Genomic DNA, 16,116 nt, shown 5'->3' with positions numbered 1-16,116 from the left:
TATATATAATGTTGGCCTGAAGTATTTGGGATATTTGCTTACACATTTGCTGGATATTTGCTCAGTGATCTTCCTGGCAGTGGCTATTTTGATCTGGTATTCAGTCATTCCTCTAGTTCAGCTGGTTCTAAGAATTGGGTTTCCAATCAATTAATGATTCAGTCAAAGAATGTTGATTGAATACTTACTCAGGGACAGTTATTTGTTAGGTGCTGAGGATACAGAATGGAACAAGACAGATGGAGTCCTGGTCATCAAAGAGTCAACAGACCATCAGAGAATTCAGCCATTAAGCAAGTAAATGTAATTATCATGGGCCTTAAATTTAGGGGAAGCACAGAATGTCATAGGGTTATGGAAGAAAGGAGATTATCAAGTTTAATATTAGTTGGAAAAGAGACCACTAATTATGAACAGGGACACCCCTGGCGCTGGTGAGTGAGTAATTAGATGGGATGATGGTGGTAGGCAATATAAAAATATTCATACAGGATTTTAATTTAATTCCTCTCTCTATTTAGAACAAGGGTTGGAAAACTAGGGACAGTGGGACAGATACAACCCATGGCCTGTTTATGTATGGCTTGAATGCTAAAAATTGCTTTTTACATTTTTAAAATGCTATAAAACAACAAAAAAGAAGAATGTGCAACAGACAGTATATGGCCCACAAAACCTAAAAAATTTTACTGTGTGACCCATTACAGTATATGATCCAGAATTACAAGTGCGGAGTACATTTGTAACATAAATATAATTAAAAGACAAAAGAGAATATGTCCTTCTCAATCAAGATTTCAAGGAATCATTTGTAAATGACTTCATGGGAATAGAAAAATTCAATTTGCTTTGCTGTTGCCCATACACATAGATTTTAGCCTGAAGGTTAAAATGTTCAAAGCTTTAATTTCTTATATCCAAATTTGTCCTATCTATTGACAAAACTTAGAGGTACTGAATGTGAGATTTAGTTTATAAACAACTTGGAGTTCCTCAGAGAAAGGTGGTATATACTGCTATTGTACGTGTCACTTTCCTTCAGCAAGCCTCAGGCTAGAGGCGGGGAATCCCACCTATCCTGGAGGAGCCTGGGGAATATGAGGATGCATGAGGCTTGGTATGTGTCTGCTCATTTATGTCTCACGTGACAGACCACAGACCAAGAGCCACAGGTGTTTTACAGATGTAAAAACCCCAAGCCTTCAAATCAGGAAAGGAAATAAAGTACACGTAACTTTGATTTTTCTTTTCAGCCAGGGATTTTGGGATTTTGTTATTTTTGTATACAGAATGGAAAAGAAGGGAGTGTGGTTAATCCACTGCAACTATACATTAAGCAATGCCACTTGACCTTTAAATGTCAGATCATTTTGCTGAAATAGACAAAATAGCCTCAATTATTTTGCAATGTCTGAATCAGCATGGCTGTTTTTACTCCACTATGAAAACTAAGTTAGGAAAACATTGCCAATTTGACAATTAGGTTTGAAAAGGGAAGAAAAGACCATGGCATCAAAATAAAGAATGGAATGCTGCCCCTACCCACTGTGGCCTACTTTACACTTTGTATAAAAGAAAATAATTTGAAACCACACCCTTTTCATTCTTAGTGTTTTGTGTCATTTAAATTTCTTCTAATTCTTATGTTTTACTTTTTCTTCAAGAAATACTCAAGCAAACTCATACTCCAACTGTCTGCATCTAAAACCTATTTGAGACTGAAAAGCCCAAGTTGAAATTACTCTGGTTGGCTTTTCATAAGTTGTTACTTTCACCCATTTAATGAAAAATCTGGGTATATAAATAAGAAAAGTTTTTTTTCCTACTCATTTCTGAGTCCTTCTGACTTCCAGACATCGCAATCTTCACAGAAATGAAAGAATCCTATCATCTTCCTTTTGACAGTAAGTGCTCTTCATATCATACTTTAGTATAATTATACTCCGAGGCTGCCCTCTAAACTTCTGGCTATGTAGTCACAACCTGTATCTGACACATCAGGCAGGAGAGGAAGAGAAGTCTTCAAAACTTGTCAAGTCTTTCGCATATGTTAAAAAGGAATATGAGACATTAAACTAGGTAATATTGATAAGATTCTGACTATTCTAAATATTTTCCAATTACTTTTATGTAGCACAGACAGAAAGAGAAGGCAAAATATATAGAATGGCAGATTAACGTGCTACACAAGAATGTAGGTAAACTGAGTATACCCTGTGTAAATTTTTCAGTGATCCTTTACTGTTGACCAGCTTTAAAAATTATACAAACCAGGCTTAATTTGTTACTGTTTATCTCTTCTAGTCATGAACAGAGAAAAACCGCATCTTTCTTCCTTGTCCCTCCACCCTTACTGGTTGAGAAATAAAAGACATCAGTTGCATGTGCCAAAATGGTGGGCGATCTTTCAAAATTAATCTACATTCTTCCTGTCAATGAAGTCAGGTCAGCCTGTTGGGAGTGGACAGCTCCTTCTGTTAATGATATGACTAGTGGCTGAGTCCTAACACTGGTGGTTCCCCGAAGTTGTGTTTGTAACACAGGCAATACTCTGTTTCCTAAGCCTGGGTGAATTGCTCTAGAGTCTTACTGAATTTCTTGTAGTAATGACTCTCATTTCTTAAGCAATGCCTGTGTGCCACATGCTTCCCAAAGCCTGTTTCATTTAATCTTCACAACAGTGTGTCATGGGTACAGTTATTGTTTCCATTTTAAAGCCCGGGAAAACTGAGGTTCAGACTGGGTTGGTTAACATGTCCAAGTTTATACAGTTAGAAACTGATGGGACTAAAATCTGAATCCAAGTTTATCTCATTTCAGAGCCTGCTTTTTCAACACATAAATTAGACCAGCCAGCACTACATAGAATATTTTTGGGACATGAACAACTGAGTCATTTCTGAGTGTTTTCTGAGATCCCCTTTTGAGGATCTGACTAACAGCAGACATAGGTTTGCCTTCTCTGCTCTGGCAGCCACCCCACCTTTCCCGCTTGGTTTACCTCCCTCCATTTAACCACCCATTCCTCTGAATACTCAAAATCCCTCCTTCCTCCAGGAGGACTGACATTGCAACACCCATAACTGTGACTCTCCAGATTTTTCATGCCAGGAGAGTGTGAGATGGAGAAGGGGTCCCTCTGGAACCTAAAATTCTATATGGCCGGCATGTTGCATTTAGCTGACAACTGGTTTTCTGAACCACCTTTTGAAAGTTCCTCCTGACTACACTCACTAACATTCTCAGGCAGCTGATGTTAAGTTGGCACAAACTTTACCACTCTAAGGATCTTTCTTAGTGATGCAGGAAAAAAGTAAAGGAAGTATTGAGTTAGGATCAGGAAATATCAAGCCATGAAGCCTTCTTGACAGAGAAAAACCTGGAAGTAAATTCCAAACTCAGTTTATAGAGATGAAGAAAGGGACACTCAGAGAATAGAGTGAATTCTGTCTAGTCACTTGGCTCATAGGAAGTGATGAAATTGGTCCTAGAAACTATGGAATTGTCCTTTCTGGCTCCGTGGGTTCTGGTGAAGCACTGCTTAATTTTGAGTGACATCTGATTTTCTCACTGGTAAAGCCCAGAGCATATCCAGGAAGCCTTCAGGCTGTCAGTAGGAGGGATGCTTACTTCCAGGCACAGCTACTGTTTCATGAACCCCTCCCCTGCTGCTTTTCTGACTTGCTTCATAGAAGAAAGTAATGTCCACCATCCTTTACTACTTTTCAGCTTTCTTTTTCCTCCTGAGGGATGCATAAGGGCAAGCAGTAACAGGAGAGGTTCGAAAGATGATGGTAAGTGCAGTTTTTGAGCTAAATCAGAGGAAGCAAAAGCTAGAGATTTCTCTTCATGTCAAGCAAAAGACTGTTAAAGATCTATTTATTCCAATTCCCAAGAGCTACATAAATAAATGTAAAATTACCTAGACAATTTCATAAAAGAACTTCCAAATTAGCAGATGGCTTCTTCACTGCAACTTATTATATAAAGTAGTTCTGATTGAAGATTACGAACAAAAGAAAAAACTCACAAAACAACTTTAGAGACAAGAAGGAAGGAATGCATTATACTTGCTTTACTAAAAATTTGTTATTGGGATATGTTTCTCTTAGAATATAAAAACAAGAAACATTTCTGAACTATTCTCCATCCCACGCAATTTAAATGTACACAGTATTGCATGAAGAGAGTCACATGTCAAAAGAAAACCATCCCATTTTCCTTAAGTAACTAACAAATTGATGTACAATGTTATGAAATGGAGTAAATCACTTATCTGCAAGTATTTCAAATAAAAACAGATGAAATGGACCAGTAAATTAGCTTGCTTTTCATTAATAAGCAAGTATAAGACAATGATCCAACTTGGATATAACCTAATGCCCCAAGCTGCAGCAAGAATTTCACGCGAAGCCTACTGACCTATCAAAAATTACTATCTGTGTTTGCCAATTCTCTCTATAGAACAGATGGAAAACATAAAATGGTTTGCACTTCATTGCAAAATTACCATAATTTTCCTAATAAAAAGGTTATATTTTATTTTATATTCAGCCACATATGCTGTTTCCAAGCATAAAACCAAATAAAATTTTCCTGATGCTCAGCAATATCTTTCTTTTTCCTGATGTACCTTCAAGGCATAGAATATTAGGGCAATGAAATCATTCTAGAGAGAAGGTCAACTGTTAGGAAACGAGAAAAGAGCAAAAAAAGAAAGAAAAAAAGACACACCTCTTGTGCACACCATCCACATTCCGGACCCAGCGCAAGGCACTTGGTGCAGGACGCTGCATTTGAAGATGCACATCTATTGTCTTCTGTAATGGAAGATAAAATGAGGTGTTATGGTTCACCCTCATATTGGGAAATACATACAATTATAGGTGAAAATGTATCTTTAAAACTGAAATAAGCTGGCAATAGTTTTAGTACATGACATCAAAATATATATATATTTCTTTGGGAAATTAAGTCCACTCACTGCAATTAATAGATACTGCACTTCCTGGATAGTTATTATTTGGTTTTATAAGGTTGGGGAAAAGGAGAGTGATAAAAATGTGATTTTAGTTAGGTTTTGGGGTTTGGCTTGAATTCTGCTGCAATAGTAGAGGATCCTCCAAATTTTTTAGTTTGCTACAGTTTCACTGTATTTCATATTATCTGAATCAATGAGACATTTTTGGATCTAGAATTTTTCCTGTAAAAATAATCATATGCAGACCTCAATCTCAACATGTAAATCCATGTTGAATCATAGTGAATGAACTTTCTGAGAAATAATCTGGATGGACAGAGTAATTAGCTTTGGAATTTGGATTGTGTTAATATTGATTATTTTTGGCTTGAAGGATATCAAAACCAGATATAATGGCATGATTTAGTATTTTAGAAATAAAGTTGTTAAAATGAATGAGTTGTTTTAGTTAACCCAATTTAATTCCTCTGACTGGATCACTTTAAGATCATGACCAATCTACTCTTCCATAGATACCCCCACTTGGCTGTGATACTTTAATAACATAGTTGTGCCAGGAAACTATTTACCTTTATCCCTCCAGCCATTAACTACTTATATCATTAAAAGGAAGCTTGTCATTATAGACCTAAATGCATAAAATATAATAAAGAATGAGTCAGAAATAATTTCATCATGAGTTTTTAGTGGAACAATTACATGCTTCCTACATTCCATCCTTTACTATGAAATGTCCCAGGAACGCTGGAAATCACAGCATTCTAACCAGCTTACTCACAGGCGCACAGTAAATAACATCCTGGCTGTAAGTAGCTCACAGTCCAGGTAAGGAGAGAACTATATAAGCAAATAACAAAATACAGTGTGATAAGCTGAACAAGACAGAGATCACCAAGGCACCATGGGAACATAGTGAGGGGCTTCTCACTCGGCTTTAGAGGGAAGGGCAGAGGTGAGGGAAGAGAGCATATTTAAGGATGGCTCCCCAGAGGCAGTGATATCTAGTATGTCTCTTTGCCATCTCGTTTTGTTTCTTCTAATCTATGTTTTATCTCCTTAAAAAAATGTCATAGGCATGAAAGAAGACTGTGTGTACACAGTAACACGTGGACATGGTCGTTTGAAAGGGGATGGAGACCACAAAACCTCTAGCTGTCCCCATCCAATTGGTTCCTTTTTTTCTTCTCTGTCAACTTCCTCCAACATTCTAGAATACATGGTAAGCAGTTCTGACCCGGAGGTGGCACACACAGACATTGCCAGTGGGAACAGAGAGAAGGGAACTACAGGGGCATAAACATAGAAGAGAGGTGCTGACTGGGTGGTAGTGAGCACTCTTCCTTGTATTTCCCCAGACACCCATGAATTAAGCTGAAAGCATCCTTCCCTAACACCTCTGCTGTTCTGTTTTCTTTTCTCCATGTCCCCTTGCACCCTTTGTCCTTGGCTTTATATCAGCTTTTCAAATACATTATTCAAGACTTCTCCATTGATCTAGATGCACTGGGATAGAATTTTCTTCACTGGCCTAGAATTCCAAGGACTAAAAATAACAATATTTTGGGCTCCTTTAACTACCAGTGTAGCCACCTAACTATGAAGACTCCATAGCCTAAAATCCTTTCATTTGGCTTAGCCTGAAAAACTGTAAAATCTGCTTATTCCTAAAGTATTCAGAAGAGGGAGTAACCTTTTTAGTTTTGTTCCAGAAAGAAAAGCAATTTAGGTCAAGAAATCAAGCACATTGGCAGACCTAACTTGACCTTTACCAACTCTTAAACCTGACCCAACTGGAACATGGAATTAAGTCTATTTCAGATCAGACTTGACCAAGCCTTTCACTGAATAGGTAAGAGTTTTGCTCTGGCAGTTAAGACTGTAGTTTCCTGGAAGGGGAGCTGCAGATTCTATGACTCTGGTCTTTGTTTCTAATGGTTGTCTGACTCTGTCCTAAGTTAACCCAGATTCAAGTTCAAATCAGGCTCCTACTTCCATAGTACATGTGGTAAATAGTGAATTTACAAGCAAAAAATCCATTTTCTTTATATTCTGCTTTTTGATTGTTTTCTTTAAAATGTTATCGTGCCAACCTCTATTCTCAAACTTCAGATATCTAAGGATGATGACCGAGAGGGATAGAGACTTTGGTTCTGTCAATACTTCCCCGGTTCCAGGACTGACATTTCCCAGAGTCTAAAACTACAGGAAAAACGATCCCATAAATGGATATGGAGGAGGTGGGTCTTGTGGTTCTGCAGAACTGGAGGAAGGCCATAAATTGAACTCCATGGGAATGGTGTCAAACACTGCTGGAGAGTGTCAAGGTTAGACTTTAGAGGAGACAAGCCACATATACTTGGTAAGCAGAATTTTGAGGATTTTCTTTTAAATTTTAAAATATGCAACCAAGTAAATACCTAACATAAAAATATTACACCAGTAATATTATAGCAGTTCTTTACACTGAAGGGACATGCTACCGTGGGGGCTATTAGTCACTACACGTTAGGAATCTGTGTGTGTGTCTCTCTCTCTCTTACACACACACACATACCCACACACATAGCCTTCTGTGCGAACAGAAATATTCTTTACACTGTGCACACATCAATGTGTGACTGTTGTTTACAGACACTGGTAGTTTGTCATCAGCCTCCAGGTCTACTCAGTTCATTCCCATCCCTGACACAACATCGCAGGAAGGCTGCTTTCCAGCAGTGGTTCCCTAGCAGCCCTCAGTGCTGACACGTCATTGGAGGGTGTGTCTGAGTGGTTCTTGTTCCCACTCTAGGGCAGTGGTAGCTCTTGTCCAGCTCTTTGTCCAGTGATGTGCATGAAGCACCTTGTCTTTATGTTCTAGCACTGTGTTTTTATTAAGGATAATTTTTCATGGATCCTAATGGAAATTCTTAGGCCAATGGAAGCAGGATGATAATGAGTCTTACTTTTTCTCATCATGTTATAACTGGAGGTAACAGGTGAGATGAGGTAGCATTGCTAAGTTGTTACTGGGAACAAAGTTAAAAATTTCCATAGTGCTGCTACTTAGCAGCTATGTACCCTTAGGCTAGTTACCTAAGTTCTCTGAAGCTCCATTTCCTCTGCTGTAACACAGGGCTAACTATACCTGTATCAAAATATTGATACGGGATGAAATGAGCAAGTATAAGCATGCCAAGCATAGTGCTTAGGTTATAGTAGGCACTCAGTAAAGGGACTATTGTAATCTTATTATAATTAACATTATAATGTTATATGTGTATATATACATAGATGTATATATGTATACATACATATGTGTGTATATTTAGTTCTAGCTTCCAAAAAAGGGGAAAGCATTATGTGTCTTTTAATTTATTGTAAATGTAATTGGTTGTCTTTAAAATGAAAGTCCCTGGGTCATAAAGACAAAGTTTAAAAAATATAGCTAATATATAGAAGTAATTATTAAGTTAAAAGTTACTGCACTTATTTTAATTATTTAAAAATGATTCTTAAAAGCCAATTATATACACTTCAGTCCAATCTATTACAAATGCAATTTTGGCATGACTATATTGGATTTCTGAAAATCTCTTAGAACCCCTTCATTTTGTTTGCATTTTGCATAGTGAACATTGACTTAATCTGAATAATTTTTCAATTATTTCCCAGAATTAAATGTTTATGACGCATGTGAAATGACCTCTATAATTCTGTCATTAAGTATAATAAATATCCATCGTCAACAGGATAGGGAACACAAAAATCAGGAAACTACATATTTGTGACACTCACTTAGGTATTTCTTTGTTGTAGATGATGCATTTATTCATATTATTTTGAGAATGTTTAATCTATAGAGGTGAAAGGAGGAAGAAAATGGACAAAAGAAAAAAAACAACAACAGCTAGAGAAGACAATAGAAGGTTCAATGTTTAGATTGGGATCTTTCTTCATATCAAGTGAGAGTTTTAGGAAACATTTCTAATCTTTTTCTGCCCTAAAGTCTAAACCACAAAATTTGAACCAAATTTAAAGGATGTCCATGGTTATCTGAAGAAGGAACAACTAAAACTGATAAAAATTTTAGTCCTTGATATTCAGGATCAATCATTCTAGATTCTCCTGTTACTCCTAGACAGAATGATTTGTGAAAAATGCAGAAATGCACTTTTTTTCCAGGCAGTATCCTTTTCCTAATTGCATTTACTATACAAATTAAATTAAACTTAGATAATCACATAAAGCTACTTCCTTTTTAAAAAAAACAAAGTAAACACTTATAATGAGTGCATATTCTCCTTTGATAACAGTCAAAACCAGGCAAATTGAGCACATAGAATAAAGTTTGGAGTATAACTTTGTATATCATGGTCATGTAAAATATTATAGATATCTTCAAATATATTACCTGATTATTGAAAGCTCTCTTTTAAACATTAATTTAATATATGCTGTCATTTGATAGAAAAATCAAATCAAAGAAATAGATTAGCATTCTAATCACTTGCCATTACCCAGTTATTCCAAGTTCTGATTGAGAAACTGCTTCCTTAAGGTCCCTACAAAAATATAGGGAGGGAAGAGGTGATTAGGGCTATTTCTTTGAAAATCAGGCACAGGAAACAAAACCAAAGTCAGTTAAATTTTAATAGGGATTAAATAAAGGGGCATGGGAGAAAAGGTGGAAGCTTGGGAAGCTCTTTTGAAAAGGTAGAGCTGAATAGGGACGCTCTGAAGAGCTAGAGATGTATCATAAGAAAGTTAATGCTTGAGGCAGTATCTCAAAATTGGAGGGAGCAAGGAAATAGTACAACTACTTGTATTTCTATTTTTTTCCTAGTTTTTTCCTTGGAATTCATATGAACATAATATAAAACTGCATTTTTTATTATCATTTTTCATTTGCTCTTTTACTTAGTATTCAGAATATATGAAACATAACTTTATTGTTGTAATAGACAAAGAAGTAGATATAATTAAAAGAATTAATACATCTATGGCAGAACTTGAGCTTACTAAAACATTTTTTATGCAACAAGTGCAGGTTTCAACTGTGCTCATATAGAATTAGTTGAAAAATTCACTTTAATATTTGTAGTTTGCTACTAAATTATACATTCAGAAAATACCGCTTTCTAGCAGCAACCCCAGTCTAGAGTATTCCTCTCCTCTGCCTTTACCATATTGTTTGTTTCAACCATGTAGCAAATAAGCATTCAGCCCATAAAAATGAAAATTAATATCTTTATGGGGAAAACCATTTTGTATAAATAATTTTGCCTCTACTTGCTCTTGAAAAAACATAGACCCATATTTATTTTTAGTGAAAAGCAGCTTGGATTCCTTTCTTTCTTGTCTTCTCTGTTAGCTGTTCCAGTGGTCAGGTTTGATAGTCTAAAGGTATATTTGGAGGAAAAGGTATGATCACGTTCAAGTCTTATATAGTGGCTCAGGAGACAGGGTGAGGGAATGAGGACATCATAAGAAGAGATAATTGTCTTAGCTCCCCAGAGGAAGAATCTGAGGTAGAGATTCTTGGCAAGTGATTTATTAAGAAAGGAAGTGAAGTAAGAAGGTCAGGACAGGGCAAGGCACTAAGCAAAGATGTGGATGCAGTAGAAGTCTGGTCTCAGCCTGATCTCACCCAGAACTCGGGGCACAAATGATACAAAGTTGTCACACCTTGAGGCAAGGGAGGTCTGGCTTTTATATCCTCCCATTAGTAGGTCATTGGCTGAGGGCAGCCTGGAGGGGTTTTGGGGGTTAGGGTGGGTTAACCTCCAGATGCCTCAGAGCCACGTGGCTCACTTTGGTGGAGGCCAATTCTTCTAAGGTGACAGCTGTAAGCCACTAACAGCCAGAGTTCAGAGTGGTTGGGGATGGTGCACCAGCCCTATGAAGGGAAGTCTAGACCAGCAGTAGCCATCTTCAGACCTGAGGGAACCTTTCCCATGGAAGAACAGCAAAGGTAAAGGGAGCCCAGGCCACTCACAGAACCATGGAGTTGTGGCCTCCATTCTGGGTTGTCTCTCAGAACTGTTTCTGATGTAAAAGAAAAATTCACCTGAGTTTTGAAAGATAAATTAATAAGAGAAAGACTTGAGCAGGATTAATATAAATGCCTTTTTAGAAATGTTAAGCATGACATTATGGTAGACCATCTACTCTGAAGAGATGTTTTTTTTTTTCGTGTTTTGTTTTTCCTTGGAAAAGTAAGACTACTAGTCTGTCAGTTTGTGGAGGCCAAGTGCTTACACATATTTTCTTTCTATCCCCAGTATTTGAGCCTAGCACCTGGTACACTCTCAATAAATGTGGGGTGAATAAATGATATTCTAAGTTGCAGTTGATTTATCAGTTTAATTTCTTAGGTTTTTATAGCTCTTGATTATTTAAATTTTAAAATACTATTCATAGTATACCTGAAATTTATATAATGTTATAAACCAATGTCATGTCAATAAAAAAATACTTCATTTCCAAAACCTATTTTTGCAAAAAGCAATATAATTATGTTTACTTAATGATACACATCTGGATGAACTCATCTTGATGTTTCCAAATGTGAAAAAAGCATACCTATAGTGACAAATTTATTTGCTTTACATTTGGTCTTCTGATATTGTATAGTTACCGGAAAGAACTAAAAACTCAAGACTGTTTTCTTTCTGAAGAACTCTGAATATATGATGGAAGGATGCTGAATTGAAATTGCACTTTTTAAGGCTACCATTTTCACATGCAAAATCACCAAATTCATTTATTTTTTTCTTATAGCTCAGATCTAAAGCAAATTTCAATTCAGCAAATGTTCTTTGCCCCTATAAGGTTGCGTAATTTCTTACTGAGCAGAACTTCCTTATAATGCCAATGTTAGGAAATAGCACTAATATATCTTCTTCTCATTAGCCAGGTTTATTAGGCTTTTATTACACATAATCTTCATGTTTCAGGACAAGTTTCAAAGACCCTTGTTATATAGCAAAAACTCCATGTGAGTTCAAAGGGTTTTATGCTAGCATAAAGATTTTTGGAGAACAAAATGCGGGGAAGAGGCACTTTCAACACTGGGCAGGTTAAGAAATGTTAAGGCAATGCTACATATTCCATTAGTCTGCCCTGCCCTGTTCAGGGCAATCTCGACATGAGTCAGAACTTAAAGTGTGCTGTGATGGCATTAATCAAAACTCTAGTTCATGAAGGAATTTACAGGAAGAACCATTGCGAAGTCACTGATGACACTTGTTTGTGTTGAAACGGGCCATCACAAGAAGGCAGGTCTGGTGGGGTCACATCACAACCTTTCATTGTGATTCGTTTACACACATTTTAATCAACTTTACTTTGAAAAATTCTGATTGCAGCATACATTGAAATATCATATAATTTATGCTGTACATCAGAAAACTTTTTAACTTGAAAGGGGGCACTGTTAATTACACTCATGTTACAGGTGTAAACTAGAAGGCCTCAGGTAAGCTGAGGTCTAAGATCACCCTAAATGTGCAGTAGTTTGGTGGTGTAAAACAAGAAATAAAAAAAATAAATGGCACTCCATGCTGAAGTGACAGGAAATATGAAAGGAGAAAGAATGCCGTAAGTAGGTGATGAAGGAATCTCTTTACATTAAGGAGGGCCTGACAGGTTTTGAAGGATGGGTACAACACAGAAATCTGGTTGAAATTTGTTTGATTGTTTTTAGATTATAAGCTACCTACATTTTGAGATATATTCTTGGATGTGGCAAGGAGATGAAAGAGTATTTGTCATTTGCATTTAAAAATGACTGAGGTTCATATTATGTCCTAGACAATAAAGTTTCTCTTGGTGGGCCAAGCAGGTATTCAACATACCAGCAGAGTTTCTGAGGACGATCAAATTCAGTTCTGCAGTTGTTCCTTTACCTAAGTACATCAGTTTGTCTTCTGACACTCAATTACCTGGTAGGAATTGGTGAGAAAGTGAGAGAAACTCAGGAAGAAAAATGGGGGTCAAATCACAACAGCTCTCAGTATAGCTTTCCTACTTCAGACTCGGAACTTCAAAAAGGATCAAAATCTCAAGATTCAGAGAGGGCTCCAGAGGCCCCTCTGAGGCAAATTTTGGTTAAAGCTGCATTTGTCTGACTTGGAAAAGCAATATTAGTCATGTGCTTTGTATCTTGTTTTAACTGGAACTTTTCCATACATTCCAACTGTCCTGTTTATGAGGCACACTCCCTTTTTATAAAAGCCAAAATATTCACCGGTTTCCCACTCCATTCCTCTAAATAATGTTTTTAATCGAACACATTAGAGGTTCCAGGGGCTCTTCCTATTTTCCTCTCCAACTCTTGGCAGGTATGAATTTCCTTTCTCCCACTTAAAAAAAAATCACACTGCTATTCATGTCAAAACCTCAAATGGCATAGTTAAGAAGGTAAAAGAAATGCCCCAGGATAGTAGGAACATGTTTTCTACATTATATTTTTTAAGCCCAAAATGACATTGCAGGTGTGCACTTGATTAGAGCAGCAAAGAAACACCCTATATTGTAAAGAATTTTGTTCTAAGTAAAAAAATGAATTAAAATCCAAAGTGAATTTTAGTTTATTTAGCATTTGGTTTTCCTGTAATTACATTTCAAAGACCAAAAAAGTATTTATATTTGACTCTGCCACTTGAAAAATCAAATCTATATATACAATAGGATAAAATTAGGGAAAATAAATAGCAAATATTTATTAAGTGGTTACTCTATTTTATGTCCTTTACCAAGCACTTCATATGTATTATCATTGAAACTTTAGAAAACTCCAATGAGGAAAGCATTACTATGCCCATTTACAGATGGGGAACTAAAGCTTAAGCAAAGTCTCATCCCAAAGTCACACAGCTAGTGAGTACAGAGATCAAGTCTGAACCCACTTCTGACTATAGAGCCTTTCCTCTTAAACACTGTCTATATGGAATAGAGAATAACATAAAGAAAGACAATTATCCCAAAGTTTGGATTTAAGACCCTTGCTAATTGTGGTATTATTAGTCCTTAAGTGATGACTCAATAATAATTCCCATTATTAGCTCAAGATAATTCTTTCATACAAGTAGTACGTCATACTTTTCCTATCATCAATCCCACTAGAGAGATGAGGGTGTTAGATTCTCCCCAGTAGGATTATTTTCTATCCTCAGTGCCAAAGATCTCCCTAAACACTTCAGTGCCCTTTTCAAAATTCATTTTATTTCCATGCACAAGGAAACTTTGAGTTTTAACACCAAAGGCCAAGCCTGAACATCTCACCCAGTGCCTGAATCAGATTGGTTGGCACTTTTTCAGCATGGGGGAAAGCTTCTCCTTTTACGACTGTGTTTCCCCAACCTCTTGCCAGGGGACAGCTCTGGGCTGCATGCTAATGAGGCAGAAGCACTTGAAATGATGTTTGCAGTTGCTGTTTCCATTTGTGAATTTCCAGTTCTGCCCTGGAAGCCAAATCTGGAACAGGGAAGCAGGCAACTTGTTCTTGTCCTAACTCTGCCTATTCTCTGACTTTGGCTTCATAAATTAACTTTGCTGAGGTTTTGCTTCCTTGATGATGAGGTAGGGAAAATGCTCCTCTTTATGTGCTATATGTATCCACTGAGCTGTAAAAACACTTTAAAAAGTAGAGTATGAGTTAAAATGACAGGATTGGTAGAGAACATTTGCTTTATAGCATGTACAATTCTGTTAAATTATGGGAATATTTTAAGATACAATTTATAATATGAAAGATTTATTTTAAATGGCCACTCAAAACCCTGTCTGTTAGGTATATTTGTTAGTTGCCCAACAGCTGCCCAGTAATGCAGAATCATTCACCATTTTATATTTTAACATTGTCAGCAAAGAGGCACAAGGAAACTTTTTTGGGGATGGAAGTGTTCTGTATGTTGATTGTAGAGGTAGTTTCACAGGTCTACACATCTGTCAAAATCGATTGTCACTTTAAATAGATGTAGTTTATTGATGTAAATTATATCAATAAATTTAAAACTAGCGTTGTACATTAACTTAGAGTAGTATTTGTTAGCTAAAGGACAATTAGTGTACAGTGAGGAAATATATACCTTTCCTGATAGTATATACAAAAATATTAAAGTACTTTATATGGTTTTTAAAAAGTAAGCCAATGACACATTATATAAATCTTTTGACTTACAGATCATTTTGTGGTTAACTAAAGTCATTTATCCCTACACTGTATTTACCTGATTTACATAATTTCTATTCAGATCAAAAGGTAAATTATTTTAATGCTCCTTCGGATTGACTCAGTTATGGGATGGTAAAACTTTCTTCAAATTTAAAAATTATTATTTATATTCTACTTGGAATTTCTTGAAAGCCCTCAGCAGTAAGAAAAATTGAAAAAAGTAGGTAGTAATACCAAATGTAAGATTAAAAATCTTAGTAATTAGTGCTATTATTGTCACTAATAATACTAACATAGTTTGAAGTACACATTAATAATATTTTATTAATATATTAATTTATTAATTTTATTAATATATTTTATATTCTATTCTCTCCAGTAAAACCTCTTCTATCTTCAATGTCAAAGATGATCCTAAATACTTTAGTGTCTTATAAAATTAATTTTACTTTTGGGCTCAGGCAAAGGAAATTCTGATTATAATCAAGATTTTCACTTATCTTATGGGAAATGAATTTAATACTCTATAATACTTCAATTGCCTTAAACTATTACAATTAATAATTGCCCAGTTTAATTTCATTGGCTGTAATTTGACAAGGTACTTCTTTAGATATATATCTCAATTATCAATACTTTACCTCATAGTCTTCAGTGTGTACCTCCTAAGAACAAGGATATTCTCTTACAAAACCACCATGGAGTTGATGAATTCAGGACATTTAATATTGATACTATATCATGAGTTAATCTATAGTCCATATTGTCCTATGAAATTCTTGCTCCATGTTCTCCATATTTCCCGAAGTCATCCAACTATTACTTCTCCTTCAAAACTCAGCTTTATCAGAGTTCATCATTGTTTGGGTAAATATTCAACCAATGCTATAATCTTCTCCTCACTCTCATTGGCTACTTATAGGGTTATCCCTCATTCCCCATTTCCAATAGTATCAACCTCTATTCTTTCAAAATT

General features: G+C 36.0%; 1 protein-coding gene across 1 annotated transcript in view; it reads right to left on the bottom strand.

Moving 5' to 3' along the window:
• The window catches only part of ITGB8 (integrin subunit beta 8), an 80,076-nt gene that overhangs the window by 44,081 nt on the left and 19,879 nt on the right, over nt 1-16,116 (bottom strand). Inside the window, exon 2 of the mRNA XM_008533494.2 lies at nt 4,735-4,820. Within this exon, the coding sequence (XP_008531716.1) occupies nt 4,735-4,820 (86 nt within the window). The remainder of the gene's footprint in view (nt 1-4,734; nt 4,821-16,116) is intronic.

The sequence above is a fragment of the Equus przewalskii genome, chromosome 4 (genome assembly GCF_037783145.1).
Source record: "Equus przewalskii isolate Varuska chromosome 4, EquPr2, whole genome shotgun sequence".
In the NCBI taxonomy this organism is placed as follows: Eukaryota; Metazoa; Chordata; class Mammalia; order Perissodactyla; family Equidae; genus Equus; species Equus przewalskii.
The sequence above is the reverse complement of the archived record's forward strand: the minus strand, read 5'-3'. Positions and strand labels throughout refer to the sequence as shown.